At 53.5% G+C, this 14,863-nt stretch overlaps 1 protein-coding gene across 1 annotated transcript; it reads right to left on the reverse strand.

The window, feature by feature from the left end:
* Positions 1-310: 310 nt before the first annotated feature.
* On the reverse strand, positions 311-14,001 carry LOC146767199 (uncharacterized). The gene is made up of 2 exons (XM_085581206.1): positions 13,918-14,001; positions 311-4,965 (listed from the first exon to the last, which is right to left on the reverse strand). The coding sequence occupies exon 2, from the start codon at positions 4,936-4,938 to the stop codon at positions 4,450-4,452; it is 489 nt and encodes a 162-aa protein (XP_085437332.1). The 5' UTR covers positions 4,939-4,965; positions 13,918-14,001; the 3' UTR covers positions 311-4,449.
* Positions 14,002-14,863: the final 862 nt, after the last annotated feature.

Raw genomic sequence — 14,863 nt, forward strand, 5'->3', positions numbered from 1 at the left:
AAAAAAGTAAATAAAATCAGAGTAATAAAAATGTGGACAATGAGGATGAGAACACCACAAGATGATAAAAAATGAATTTTGGACATCCAGGAGTTCTTGGGCACTGTGAAAAGCACCACTCGCTGGTTTTTGAAATTTAAAAATTTACTAATTCAAAAAGTTAATTAGTAACAAAATAGTTATAAAAATAGCAATGAAATCGGAGCAATAAGAATCTGGACAATGAGGGTCAGGACGATGACAAGACAATAAAAAGTGAAGAATTTTGGACATCTGGATGTTTTTGGGCACTGTGGAAAACACCAGTCAGTTGGTTTTTAAAATTGTAAAAGTTTATTAGTAATAAAACAGTTATTAAAAACCAGCGATAAAATCAGAGCAATAACAATGTGGACAATGAGGTCAGGACAGTGACAAGACAATAAAAAGCGAGGGATTACGGACGTCCGGATGGTTTGGGCACTGAGCTGCCAAAGCCACGCCTTGAACAAGGAATAACCCAAAAGCAGCAGCCTGTTGCATATTCATCGATCTCATGCATGATGCATAAATCCTGTCCAGCCACAGAGCCCGGAGCAGTGGCAGCCTCTTCTCAATCCCGCGGCGCCCGCAGGGCTGAGCGGGGCACGGAGAGTGAATTTCCTTTAATCAGGGAGCCCTTGTGGCAGCACATTGCTCTGCCTCCCAGCATTTTCCACAGAGGAGCACAGAGGGAAACGAAAGAGAAAACAATTTCTGTTTCTGCTCCTTGTTTTAGCATGTGGAACGTGTTTGGAGAATTGTTTAACGATTTGTTACCCAAATTGTTGTGGGGTGGTTGCTGGGTTGGGTTCTGGTGAGTATCGTTTGAGCCTGGGGCCAATCCAACCCACCTGGGGCTGGAATCTCAGAGAGGGTCACGAGTTGTGAGGAGTTAGATTTGGGAGTTAGAAAAAGCAGTTTGTAGTTTTAGTGTCTCCTTTAAACAGTATATTAATCTATATTAGTATAGTTCTAATAAAGAAACCATTCATCCTTCTGAGCTGGAGTCAGGCATCGTCATTTCTTCCCCCCGGCTCGCCTGCATTTACAATAAGCTGTAAATTCTTTTTCTCTGGAAGATTTCGGTGTCCTGCGGCTGCCGTCCCAGTGCAAGTACCTCATTCCTTTCTTCCCACGCACAGTTTCTATTTTAACCACAAAAGCTCCGTTTTAACCACAAATCTACATTTACCCTACCATTAAAATGTTAATACAGCACTACTAATCAATGTAACATAATATAAATCCTATTCAATATAATACTTGCAAAAGCCAACCATAAAATATGCATTTTTCACAGAGGACATCCCGAGGCTGCTGCAGGGACAGCGATGTCACCGCTGTGACGTTGTCGGGGACGGTGACATCATCAGGGACATCGCTGCTGTCACTTCTCCCCCCTCCCCAAACCACACTGGATTTGAGATGAATTCGGGGAATTTTCTGGGAATTTTCATTGCAATTGTCCCAAATGCTGATGGGAATTCCTGGGGTGACGTCACTGGGGACACTTGGGGACATTCTGAGGACGCTCTGGGGACACTGATGGGGGTGGCGGTGGGTCAGGGGCTGAATGAGTCCCTCGGTGCCTTGCAGCAGAGCCGGGTTATAAATGACAATAGAATAATCAGCTTTTGAAATTCTGTATTGCCTTCTGCACGTTGTTATTGAGCACGAGGATTTTGCTGTGGTACTTGGTATTGATATTGATTACTGATAATTCCTTGCAGCTGCTCGCTGGTACAATAAAATCAATCCGTTTATGTGTGCAGCATATAACAAATTTACTGCTAGAGTAATAAACAGATATTATATCATAGGCCTTAATATATTAAAAATAGATAAACATTAAATAGATCAATAATAAATACTGGAATAGAGACTATGTAATGTTAAAATGCTTTTGTGTGACTGACTCAGGTGTAAAACAATTCAGTTGTTTCCCACATCTGTGGACCAGCCTCACCAGGTGATACCAGTGACACAAAGCTCAGAAGAATTTATGAATTTATCAGGGGGCCTGAAACAACAGGGTGGAACCATGAGAAGAAATCAAAAATATCAACTTAATCTACAGAATGTCCTGCAGACAAGTCAGAGGTGAGACCCAAACACGAGTTCCTGGGACACACAAACCTCCCGGGAGTGTTTGAATAATGTCAAAACTCAGGAGTGTGTTCGTGGCCCTGCAGTGGAACCGGATCCGGAGAACGAAGGGTTAAGTTGAGGGCGAGTTCTTTGGCTGAGCCCAAAACCCTTTTTTATCCCTGATTAAACTTTATTTAGTAATCCCTTAGTGAACTTTGTTTTTCACACCCGGCTGGGATTTGGGGGGGCCGGGGGGGTCCCTGGACAGCCCCCGCTGCTGAGCACTGACCCCCCCTCACCGAGCACCGGGACCCCCCAAAAACCGCACCCGCACCCCTTCAGTGCCCCCGACCCCCCTGAGCACCGGGCCCGGACCCCCTTTGTGCCCCCCACCCATCACGGGGGTTCCGCCCCCTCCCCTTTGACCCCCCAGAGCCGCGGGACCCCCGGGAACAGCGCCGGGAACAGGGGGGGCCAGGGATGTGAGAATTGGATTCGTAAAGGATTCCCAAATCCTGGCAGAAAGCTCACACTGCCTTGGACTTGTCCATGCAAACTCTGAGATTTTATTGTGCCAGCGAGCAGCTGCAAGGAATTATCAATAATCAATATCAGTATGAGCACCTGAGCAAAATGCTGGGGGTCAATAGGAACCTGCAAAAGGCAACAGAGAAATGCCAAACCCAACAGAAAAAGCAGAAAAATGCAAAAGGCAACAAGGGAATGCAAAAGCCTTCTGAGTGCTCTCAGAATGGCCCCAGGTGCGGCTGGTAACGTCATCCCAGAAACTCCCATCAGCATGTGGGACAATGCCCATGAAAATTCCCAGAAAATTCTCCGAATTGGTCTCAAATCCCGCGCGAGGAGGGGACTGGTGACGCCAGCGCTGTCCACCAGGATGTCACTGTCCCTGATGCCATCAGAGCGGTGCCATCGCTGCAGCAGCCTGGGGAGATCCTCCACGGCTTTTTGGCACCGTTGGGCCAGGGCGCGCCTGCTGGGCCACCGGGGCCACCGGAGCACCACAGGGACTCAAGAGGAGGTCATGGATGTCCCCAAGTGTCCCCAGCAGGTGATCCTTGCCCAGGCAGGCACTGGCATCCCACAGCTGCTCAAACTCGGCCACTTCGGCCACCAAGGCCTCAGGGACATCGGGGGACGCCTTCTTTGTCCCCTCCAGGATGGCCTCGATGTCCCCGAGCTGGCGCTGCAGCTCCTCGGGGAACCACCTGCCTCCTTCACACTCTTCCACCAAGCGCTCCAGCGGCCCCAGGGCCACCTGTGCCCAATGTCCCCTTCTGGTGGCCACCATGGCTTGGCTGCTGGCCACCACGGCCTCTCCCACGGCCTCGTTGGTGGCCGCAGCCACCTGGGCCTTGTGCTGGCCCTGCCGAGGCCCTCTTTTCCCTGCCCAGGGCCACCTTCAGCTGCTGGGCTGTGGCCACCAGGCTGCTCCCAGCTGTCCTCCTGCGGGTGGCCACGTTCTGCAGGTCCCCGGCCCAGATGGCAGCGATGGCCGCGTCCCAGCGGGCGTCGCGGAGCTCGGTGGCATCCCAGGCCAGCAGGGCCCGGCTGTCCTCGAGCCTGACCACCAACTCCTGCCAGGCCCAGGCCGCAGCTCTCACATCGGCCCAGGTGGCCCCTGGGGTGGCCCCAAGTGTGGCCAGAGCCTGGCCCAGGGAGGGGACACCACGGTGGCCCAGGGAGGTGACATCGCCCTGCTCCAGCGTCTCACCGAGACTCCAGGTGAAGTTCCTCAGGTTCACGTGCAGGGACTCTGGGGACATGAGCTGCTGCTCGTCCCTCTGTAACCCTGTCACGGTGGCTGCCACACACAGGGTGGCCACCACATTCACCAGTGACTCCAGCTGATATGGGGACACCTGGGGAGGAGACAGGGGTGGTGTCACAGACCTGCTGGCACTTGTGGCCTCCTGCGGTGGCACCAGTGCCCTCCCAGGGTCCCCTTTGTCCCCTCCCTGGAGGGCTCTGCTGTCCCCTCTGTCCCTTTGTCACCCCCTCATCCCCTCTGTCACACCCCTGCCAGCCCCCACTGTCCCCTCTTCTTGCCCATGGAGACTTAAACTGTGTCTGTGTCTCCCACAGTTTCTGCTCAGTCAGGCCTCAGATATCAGGCCCCTTTATCAGCTCCATTGCTTTTCTCTCTGTTTTATTCCCCATACCGGGGCACCAGGGCTCTGCCCAACGGGGGTCACTGGGGATCATCCAGCCCGGATCCTCCCATGGGGAATGGAGCTGCAGCAGCGCACCAAGCTCTTCCCTGACCCTCTTCCCTCACTCAAAGCTCTTTCCTCACTCGGGGCACTCACAGGGCTTCCCTTAGTGGTGCCTCCATTGGTGTTTGGTCAAGGTTGATCTCTGTGTGAAGCTCTTCCCACACTTCCCACACTCGTAGGGCCTCTCCCCGGTGTGGATGCGCCAGTGCACAGTGAGATTGGAGTTGTGCTTGAAGGCCTTCCCGCAGTCGGGGCAGCGGAAGGGCCTCTCCTCTGTGTGAATCCGCTCATGCTTGAGGACAGCAGAGCTGGTCCGAAACCTCTTCCCACACTGGGGACACTCATAGGGCCTCTCCCCAGTGTGGATCCTCTGGTGCTGGATCAGGTGGGAGCTCCGGCTGAAACCCTTCCCACATTCCAAGCACTTGTGGGGCTTCTCCCTGCCATGAGGCTTCTCCACCAGCTCCGAGCTCCGCCTGGACCTCTGCCCGCCTTCCTGGCTCAGGGGGGCTCTTTCCTCCCCGCAACTCCCTGGGCTGGGTTTGCAGCTCCTCCTCCTGCAGCATCTCCGGGACTTTTCCTCCTCCTCCATCCAGCCACGGCCTGGAAATGAAAACTCCTGGTTTGGGGAAAAAACAAGAGAAGAGCACCTTGGACTGGAGGTTCCTCCTTGCCCAAGTTCATCCCAGGAAGTCATTGGGAATCTTGTGTCTCTAAGAACCTCCAAAACACCAAGATTCAGCCCAAAAATCCCACAAACTTCAAGACACAGATCAAAAACTCCCCAAACATCACAAGTCAGCAAAAACCTCCTCCAAAACAGGAAGATTCAGCTGCCACATAAAACCAAAGCACCAACATTTAGCCCAAGAAAGCTCAGAAACAAGAAGATTCACCCCGTGAAAATTGTGGATCCCCCTCCACAGTCACCTGCTGCTTGTGGGGGGAGCAGCGCTCCTGGGGCTGGGGGGAGGCTGCAGACACAGGGAGGGGTGGAACCTTCTGCTGCTTCCTCTTTCTGCTCCTCCTCCTCCTCCTCCTGTGTCTCTGCTCTTCCTCACACTCCTCTTCCTCCTGCTATTCCTCCTTCTCCTGCACAATCCCACCCTCTCATGCCACCTGCACCGTTTGACCATTTTGTTCCTCAAGCCTGCTTCTCCTTCCCTTCTCCTCCTGCCCCCAGGCCCAGCACCCACTGCCGGCTCCCTCTTCCCCCCACACCCACCGCATCCCAGCGCAGGGGCAGGGATGGAGCTGGGGCAGGTCGGGCTGGGGCAGCGCTGGGCTCTCGGCCGCTCCCGCCCGCGCTCGGTCCCCACTGCAGCCGCTCCCGCCAGGACAGCGCGGGGGGGCCCGGCCTTGGCGCTGCCCCACTCCCACCTCCCCAAATTCCCCTCGCGGGGCCATGGGGCCGAGGGGGGGCGCAGGTGGGTCCCGGTGGGGAACGCGGGGAGCTGCGAGTCTGCCTGGCAACTGGTGAGTCATCAGCGCCGCGGGCTCTGATTGGCTGAGCTCGGCCCGAGCCCTGGGGCTGCAGCACAGAGGGGACACCCTGCTCCAGGGGGGATGTCCCACAAACGGGGGACCCCATGGAAGGAACCACAGGAAAGTGTCTTTACAAACAGATGCTCTGAATCTGCTCGGAGATAGGGCCAAAGAACTTTTATGTTAGGAAGTGACAGGAGAAGACATTGGTTTCAGAAAATTTTACTCATTGATGACACAGACTGCTGCTCAGCCAAGGTTCTGCTCTATTCATGAACTTCCAGAAGAACAAGACTTAACAGAGCCATGAATATCGTTTGCTATATGAAAGCATGGAGTATATAAAGGTGGGTATGTAATAGGTGGATTGGGAAGTCTGTACCTCCCAAGTACTTCAGCCAATGGGGAAAGCAGAGGGAGATGTGGCCAGGAGAATTAGGATGAAAAGGAAGCTGTGTCCTCAAACAATTGGAGAGATCCCATGAGGACGGTCCCCTACTCTTTCCCATTTTCAGGAAATAAATTATTTTATAAGATTCGTCTCTCTGCTCTGTGGACAGAATCCTCTGGTGATGTCAATTTTCCCGCACACCCTGGGGCTCATCCCGAATTCCTTCCACCCTCCGGGGCAGCGGGCAGGGAGTGCAGCTGAAGGTGCCTCACCCACTTTGGGTGATCGGCTCCCTTGGCTGGTGGCGGCACCGGGGATTGATTTGGGACCCGGGAGTGACCAGGAGACAGACGAGTGACACATCAGGGGGTCTGTGAAGAGTCAGCAGGGAGAGAGCACTGAAAATCTCATCAGTGAGTGCCCTGGGATCCTCGGGGAGTGAACATGGCAGGGCACCCATGGAGGGGAGAAAAGGGAAAGCCAGGAAGGGGGCCTGGCCAAAGGGATGATGATCCCAAAATGTCTCTGAAGGGTCCCTTGGGAGAATGTTGAGGTAGTTTGCACATTCCCCCAGAGGTAATTAAGGACATGGACACCCAGGGAGGCAACAAGGAAAGTGGAGAAGGCATTTAGACAACAGGGGATGGATGGTGTTCGTGTCCTGGGAAGGAATCAGGTGAAGGGGAGTGTGCAGCAATATGGTTCAGGCAAGAAGCAGCAGGAGGAATCTGTGTGGTAAGAAAAAGGATGAGGGAAAAAAGGAGGAAGAGAAAAATACTCTGGATTGGGATGATTTTCCACAGAGTCTTAACCTCACAATTTGCCAGCTAATATTTTGAATTCCCAGTTGCCCAGACAGGAAAAGCAGGAGGTCAGGATGCCAGGGGTTTCTCTGCGCTGGCAGCGGCAGCACCGGGCGCAGAGGTGCGGCACCGGGAGCACGGGCTGGGGCCTGTGGGGAGCTGCGGGGCCGGGCCGGGGCTGTGGGGCAGCCGGGGCTCAGCGCCGGGCGCTGCCTGACCCCACCAGCCCCAGGCAGGGCCGGCAGTGGCCCCCGGCCCCCAGGAGGCTGCGGGACGCCCCGGCCGCTGCCCGGCCCCGGGGAGCTGCCGGCCCTGCCCGCCGGGGGGGCCGCCTTTGGACACTGCGGCAGGACAGGCACCGGCTCTGCCACACGGGCTGGGCAGGGACCCTGAGCACAACGGGGAAAACAAAGGAACAGCTGGGAAATGCAGAGTGCACATGGAAGGATCAGGATTTGCTGTTCAGGATTTGGTCTGGGTCCCTGCAGAAAGGAAAGGTTTTGCAGAAAGCTCAGCAGCTCTCAGAGGATGAGCACCCACAGGCAGTGACCGGGGCTGCAGGAGTGGCACAAGAAGCCCTGCAGCACTTGGGCACAAAGGCACAGCAGCTGAAGGCAAGAAGGGATGAGCAAAAGGCCAAGCTGAAGGCAAAGGCCACGGCAGAGTTCCCACAGCCCCTGAGGGATCAACCCCAGGGCCCAAGGGGGCCCCAGCACCCAGGGCATGACGGGGTCGGCCACAAGCACCTGGCAGAGGCATTGCCCTCCTGGCCAGGGCAGAGCCCACCCAAACAGCCCCTGGGAAGGAGTCAGGGCTCCAGCTGCAGCCCACAAGGACACTGCAAGCACAGACAGCAGCACCCTCAGCAGGAGCAAGTCCACCCCTGCATGGACATGGATTGGCAGGGCGCTCTGAGCTCCCATCCCACCGGGGACCCACCACACTGGAGCCCTGGAGAACATTCAGGCTGGGTCTGCATCCAGAGGAGGCCTCTCCTGATGGACACAGGGGCCTCTCCATCCACTCTGAATCTTACACCTAAGGGGGGAAAACTGTAAAGGAATGTTTTCATTATTAAGGGAATAAATGGGAAAGCTGAGCTGGTGTCATTTGTTCAATCATTATTAGGAGCTGTGGGGGATAGGTTTGAAATAAACTAAATTCTTTTTCTTCCTACTCTGATTGTAATTAACTAGGAAGGAATTTGATGGTGGCATTGTAGTATTGTAAAAGGTGATACAGAGGCTATTGCTGCTGTACCTTTGTGTCAAATGTCTGGCAAGGCCTATGCTGAAGTTGAAATGTAAACTTTAAGGAATTTAGAGATTTTAAAGGAGCTAAGGTTTTAGTTAGAAATAATCTTTACTAGCATTAATTAAAATAATAATAATAAATGAGTAGACTTGATGAAGTTAGGAGTTAGTAGTTAACTAATAATTGATTGCTTGTCAGCACAATGTTTAGCTAGCTGGTTTTAATAATGAAGAATATAGAAACTGACAAATAGCTTTTAGGAACATAAGACAATTGTGGGCCTCCTCTATTCTGAAACCAATTGAAGACAAGGAATGGGAGTTCTACCAAGAGTTCATTTGTCATATTTGCATTGAAAAGGTAGAAAGGTCAGAAGGAGGAAGACTTCATTTACTTCCTCATTTTGGGACCCCTCCCCATGAAAGGGACCACCGACCCATTTCAAGGGACAAACTACGCATGCTTAATAGCTTTTGGAGTGATTAGCATACGAAGCGGGGAATGGGATGTACCAAAAATATGAATATGTATTTGTATTTTGTGTATTCAGTACTTGTATGGATAAAAAGACGCTGTAATCACCTGCAAGGTGCGGTGTGTATTTGGGAGCGATCCCGCACGATGCCCGGCATTGAATAAACACACACTTTCTAACTTTAAACTGTTAGAGAGTTTTTGCCCGTCACAGTTGGATATCGGTACTAGATCAATATCCATAATTTTTCAATAAATCAAAGTGAACCCAGAGGTGTGGGCAGACCCAAAGGGAAAATTTGATATGAAGTCTCTCCAAATTACTTGGAAGCAACCAGGACAAGTGGTGTCTAAAAGCAACACCCTGTTCCAGGGGAGGGAAGGAAGGGCTCACAGCCTGGTATGGAGTCCCTGCTAAAGGCAGTGCTTTTGGAGCCAGGGATGTCTCCCTACAGCACTCCTATCCTGCACTCAAGGAATCAGATGGCTCCAATGAGGAGGACAAGAACAAGTGCTAGACAAAGCCCCTCTGAAATGGCTGAATTTTCTGGCTAAAAGTCATATCTTGAGTATTTGAAAAAAAATTGCAAATGGTGGAGAAAAAGGTTAAATATATGGGACATAATTTGACTGAAGGATTGACCCAGAGAGAGTCTAGGCAATTTCAGATGTAAAGAAGTAAACTAAAATAAGGAAAAGACCAAAACGAGCTGCAACAATTCTGAGAATTAAAACACAAATACACAACGTGGATTGAGGATTCTATGTTCCAGCCAGAACATTGTAGGACTTTTTAACCCCAGACAGCCTCCATGCTGTGGTATGGACAGGAGAAAGTGAGCAAAACTTGAGAAAATGAACAACCAAAACTATTGATGCCTCAGCTCTGGCTCTTCCAGACTCAGAAAAGAAATTGGAATTGTAGGTGAATGTTCAACAGGGCCATGCCAAAGGAATCCTTGGGCCAAAATGTTTCACCCAGTGGCCAGAGTGGCCTCATTGCCTGCAAAATTGTGCAGCCACAGCTTCAACGGGAACCAAGGCCCAAAACCTGATGACAACAGGATCTCCAACTGTTCCAGTCTGCCATCAAGTTCAAGCTTTGGTAACCAAAAGAACCTCGCAATGGATGAGCAGTGCTCGGTTATTACAGTGTGAAACTTGTTCAGTGGCACAGGAGGATTCAGAACTGAGCACAGGGGAAGGGTTTAACCCAGCCTCCTGTTTGAACAGCCCACAGAGGGGCTGGGAAGAAACCCAGCACTGCATTCAAGTGACACAGCTCCAGACCCAGCCTGGGGGAGATTCAGGAGACATTGCCTGGCCTGAGGCAGAAAATGTGTTTCTGGATGGCTCTTCAAGGGCAGCAGAATGGAAAAGAGTTCCAAGACACGCTGTTATTGAGGAAAGGGAATCAGACAAAGCGCAGGTTACCCCCATGGTCAGCTCAACCAGCACAGCTGTGTGTGCTTGTAAGAGCCTGGCACTGAAATGCCCTGAGCAGGAAGGCTTCAATATCTTCTGGTGACACCATCTCACCTAACAGGGGGGCAAAAAGCAATTCTGATTGCTGGGCAACCACTGGATCACTTATTAAGGTATTTCTAAAAGACATAATTCCAACAAAAGGGATTGTGGAAGCAACAGACTCAGAGAGCAGAACTAATTTCAAAGGAAAGATCCTCCAGGGAGTTATGGCAGCTTTAGGAATACAATGGGACCTCCATAACCCCTGGCACCCCCAGAGCTCAGGCTGGGTACAAAGAATGAATGGGGAAAGAAAGAAAGAAACACCTTTGGAAGCTGGGGATAGAAACCAAGATGCCATGGGTACGGCTTTTGCCACTGGATTGGGCAAGAAGAAGAGCCAGAGCAGATATTCAATTATTTCCCTTGGAATTGATCTCGGGAATTCCTTACCCTGGGAATTCTCCACCTAGTGCAGGGTGGAGATAAGGGATGCACATTTAAAGCAGTCTGTGGCCAGAATCCTGTCTCTGGTGCAATCTCTCCCCCAGGAAGCTGGGCTGGCACAGAGCCTGTCTTGGCACTTTGCTGTTGCCAACATCCAAGCAGGACATGGGCTCTGCCTAAGGAGTGCAAAGCAGCACCACTGGTGGCCAAGTGGCGTGGCCCATGCCAAGGGGCCCCGAGGCCAGAAACAGCCGCCAGCACAGCTGAACACGGGGGGACCCCTCAGCCTGGGCTCCAGGTCTCTGCAGCCCCGGAGATTTGCACTTCCCGCCTGCAGCAGGAGGATGGGAGGCCCCCCTGAGCCTGCACTGAAGGCAGCACAGCAGCAGCCAGGGCTCCACAGCGGGGCAAGGCCCTGGGCCTGCCCACACCTCCTCTGCTGAAATCCTCGGCCTGGCCACCCTCCTTGGGCAGCTCCAGCCACCGGGGCCAGCCCTTGCTGCCACTGCTGCAGCTTCAGTGCTCGCTGGGCCTGCACTGCCACAGCTGCTGGGGACACACCGGGACAATTCCACTCTGGCTCTCACTCACACTCACACACTGCCCTGCCTGCCAGTGCATCCACAGAAAATAGACCAGCTCATAGACTTGAACATTGTTAACCTTTGATTTCTCTACTCAGGCTTGCTTTGCCTTGGCCTTAGGGAAAGAAATGTTAAAGGTTTTGTTAAGGGATGTTACACCACTCAGTGGAGATGAGTTTAACACCTCAACACACTGGGAATGGCCCAAAAGATACCCACAAAGACAACGACCAGCAGCAAAACATCAACCCCAGCAGCAAACAGCAACCAACACCTACCCCAGACACTGCCCCCGGCAGGGCTGCAGACACCTGGTCTGCAAAAGGCTGAGAAGGAAATCCAGCACTTCCCACCTCATTAACAGCACAAGCAAAGGAATCCGGGTCCAACTGGAAACCAAATAATAAAACTGCACAACTTGAAACTACAGAATATTAAACCAGTGGATTTAGATTGCTTCAGACTGCACAAATTTGGGGAAAATCGAGTAAAACCCACATGTAATGGAACTATTTTCTCTGCACACCTGGGCGATGTGGGAATGGAAAGATTTTTGTTGCATATCCTGGCAAGAATCAAGGAATGCCTTTAACACTAAAAAGATTAGTGAAGTTTTCCTTTTTCCTGAAGTTTCAATGCAAAGTTTAGAGCATTAGAGTATTTTTTTATTACTCATACTTCTATGTAGCTGGTTAGGTTTGGGTAAAGAATGTGAGAATGAGTTTTTCTTCCGAGGGGAAGTAGAAAAAAACTGAATCACCTTGGGATTTTTTGTCTATGTTTTTGCATAGCAGTAAAATACACCAAAATTTTGATCTGGGTTTCTCGAAGTTCACTTTTAGGCTGCATGACTAGAAGAGATTTAAAGTGAGCCCTTAATGTTTAAACAGGTAGCCTGGACAGGAGCTTTAGACATGCAAATTAAGACTGCTGGGGCAAAGTGGGGACAATGTACCTGGCTCTTCTTGCCTGGGGCAGGAATTGGCTGATTCCCTCTGCCCCTCACCCCAAGCTCTGCCTGCTTGCACAGATGGAATCTGCACAGCTGAAGGCAGAGCCCATGCTGAGGATCTCTGACTCTGCAACAGAAATGGCTGAAGCTGCAAAGGGAAACAGCAAATGGAGAATGTTGTGAAAACTTCACTAAAATATGGGGGGGATCATCCCTCTGCCCACTCCAACATCTGCTGTCACTGTCTGTGCTGTACAGGGTGTATCACAGCACTGGGGCTTTTCCTAGAACAAGTTCAGGGAAATCAGTTGGAATTCAAGTATTTGATGATGTAATTAGAAAAAAGCGGTCAATTGATGGAGCCCCAGCTGAAGGGAGCACCCAAAAATGGGGAAAAGATGAATGGCCACCAAAACAAATCCTACAACACCATGGATCAGCCCCTGAGAACCCACACCAATTCATATCAGGAGTCAGAGAACCCATTTATCATTTCAATGGCATCATTAGATTACAAGCTGTCCTCCGAATAAGAACCAACCAGACAGCTCCAGCTCCTGACCTTCCTGCTGACCAATCCACTGAAATGAGAAACACAACATTTCACCAGGGGATGGGATCAGATTATCTGTGAGCAGAAAAAACAGGAGTTTGTGGAAAACTAAATGACTCAAACTGCTGCTGGTAAAGAGATGACAAGGGAAAAGTGGTGAAAAAGCTAACAAAGGAAATAGGAGAGCAGTTTATGTATTGGTCAAACATGGAAAGGATGGATATAGGACACAGTTTCGTGGCTCCCTGGCACACCAGGGGTCAAACGAATGCTGCTTCTCCTCTTCTGTGCTGCAGCAACTCTCATCTTTTTACCATGCTCCACACCTTGGCAGTGCAGCTCATCCAGCAGCTGAGCCAGGGCATGCAGGTGGCAGCCAGGCCTCCTGATCCACAAAGGGCTACAAAAGGACAGGGAATGAGGGCACCGAGAATAATCCCAAAACAAAAGAGGACCCGGGAAGAACAAAACAGAGTCAAGGAGTGAATCTGCCTGGAGATAGGGCCGGGCACTTGTAGATAAGGGGAGAAACCATCAGTTCCAATAAATGTTACAAATTGACCCAGAGAGCTGCTCAAAGTCCCGCCACATTCCTGAACTTCGAGGAGAAGAACAAAGACTTAACAGAGCCATGAATATCGGCTGTTCTACAAAAGGAGGGTGCACATTAACGAGGACAGGCAGCAGGCGCATCGGGAAGTCGGAACCTTCCAAGGAACTCAGCCGGTGGGCAAAGGCAGAGGGAGATGCGGCCGGGAAAATGAGGATAAAAAGGAGGCTGCGGGCTACAGCCACGGCAGAGAGCGCACGGCAAATGCCCCACGGCCTCTGCCCCTGCTCGGCAATAAAGTCACTTTGACAGGACTCCTCGCTCTCCCCCGGGCACACGAACCTCCGGCGACGGGAATTTCCCCGCCCGCTCCCGGCCGCGGGGCAGCCCCTCTGTCCTACCCACAGCAGCCGGGCCGAGCCAGCGCTGCTCCGGCAGCGGCTCCTGCCCGGCCCCGGCGGGAAGGAGACCGCGGGCAGCCGCTCCCGCAGCGCCCTCGGCCCGGGGCCGGCACGGGCCGGACACGGCACCGGCGAGCCGCCGGAGCCCCCTGCCGCCCCCTCCGCCCGCAGCCGGCCCCGAGCCCCCGCAGAGCCCAGCGCGGCTCCCACCTGCGCCGGGGCCGCCTCCGAGCTCCGCCGCCGCCGCCTCACCGCGCTCCGGCCGCTGCCGCCGCTGCCGGGCCCGCGCAGCCGCTCGGCCAATGGCGGCGCTGCGCGGCCACGGCCGCCCTCAGCCCGCCGCCGGGGCCGCGCCGCGCCCCGCTCCCACCAATCAGCGCGCCGCAACCGCGACTGACGGCACCGGCGGCCAATGGCAGCGAGCTCGGGGCGGGCTCTGCGCACGGCCCCGCCTCGCCCCGCGCTCTCGGCGCCCCCGGGCTGCGTGAGGGGAAAGCCGGAGATGAGGAACAGCCCCGGCACGGGCCCGGGCCCGAGCCGGGATTGAGCTGCCCACACAAACAAACTTCTCCGCGCCTCCCGCCACGGCTTTCCCGGCCCTGCGCCTCCCGTGCCTCCGCCTCTGCGGGAAGCCCAGGAGCCTCACTTCTCCTGCCCCTCGTTAGCGCATCAGTGCTTCGCTTTGATTTCCCCCGAAAAGGGAAACCTGCCGCAAGCCCTGTGGGTGGGTGGGGCAGGGGAGAGATTTCTGTCAGAAAACTCCAAAGACTCGGAGCAGGAGAAGGAGAAGTCAGTGCAGAGCCTTAAATGCAGCTTTCCCCACGCCTCCCTGCTCCCAGCTGCACCTCCTCCCCCGGCAGGGCAGGAGACAGGGAATGGGGCCATGCTCAGCTCATCCCCCGGGGCTTCTCCCTCTGCTCAGGGACAGGAGTCGTTCCCTGCTGCACCCTGCGCTCTCTCCCGGCCGAGACTTCTCCAGGAACTTCTCGGAGCGGAGTCCATCCCCTGGGCACAGCCCCCTCCGAGTGCTGCAGCGTGGGTCACTGTGCCACGGGCTCAGTCCTGCCAGGACAGGCTGCTCCAGCGGGGCCCCTCTGCCCGCGGGCTCACAGCCTCCTCTCAGGCATCGCCGAGCTCCAGCTCGGCTCCTCCAGGA

The sequence above is a fragment of the Lonchura striata genome, chromosome 5 (genome assembly GCF_050655825.1).
Source record: "Lonchura striata isolate lonStrDom1 chromosome 5, ASM5065582v1, whole genome shotgun sequence".
In the NCBI taxonomy this organism is placed as follows: Eukaryota; Metazoa; Chordata; class Aves; order Passeriformes; family Estrildidae; genus Lonchura; species Lonchura striata.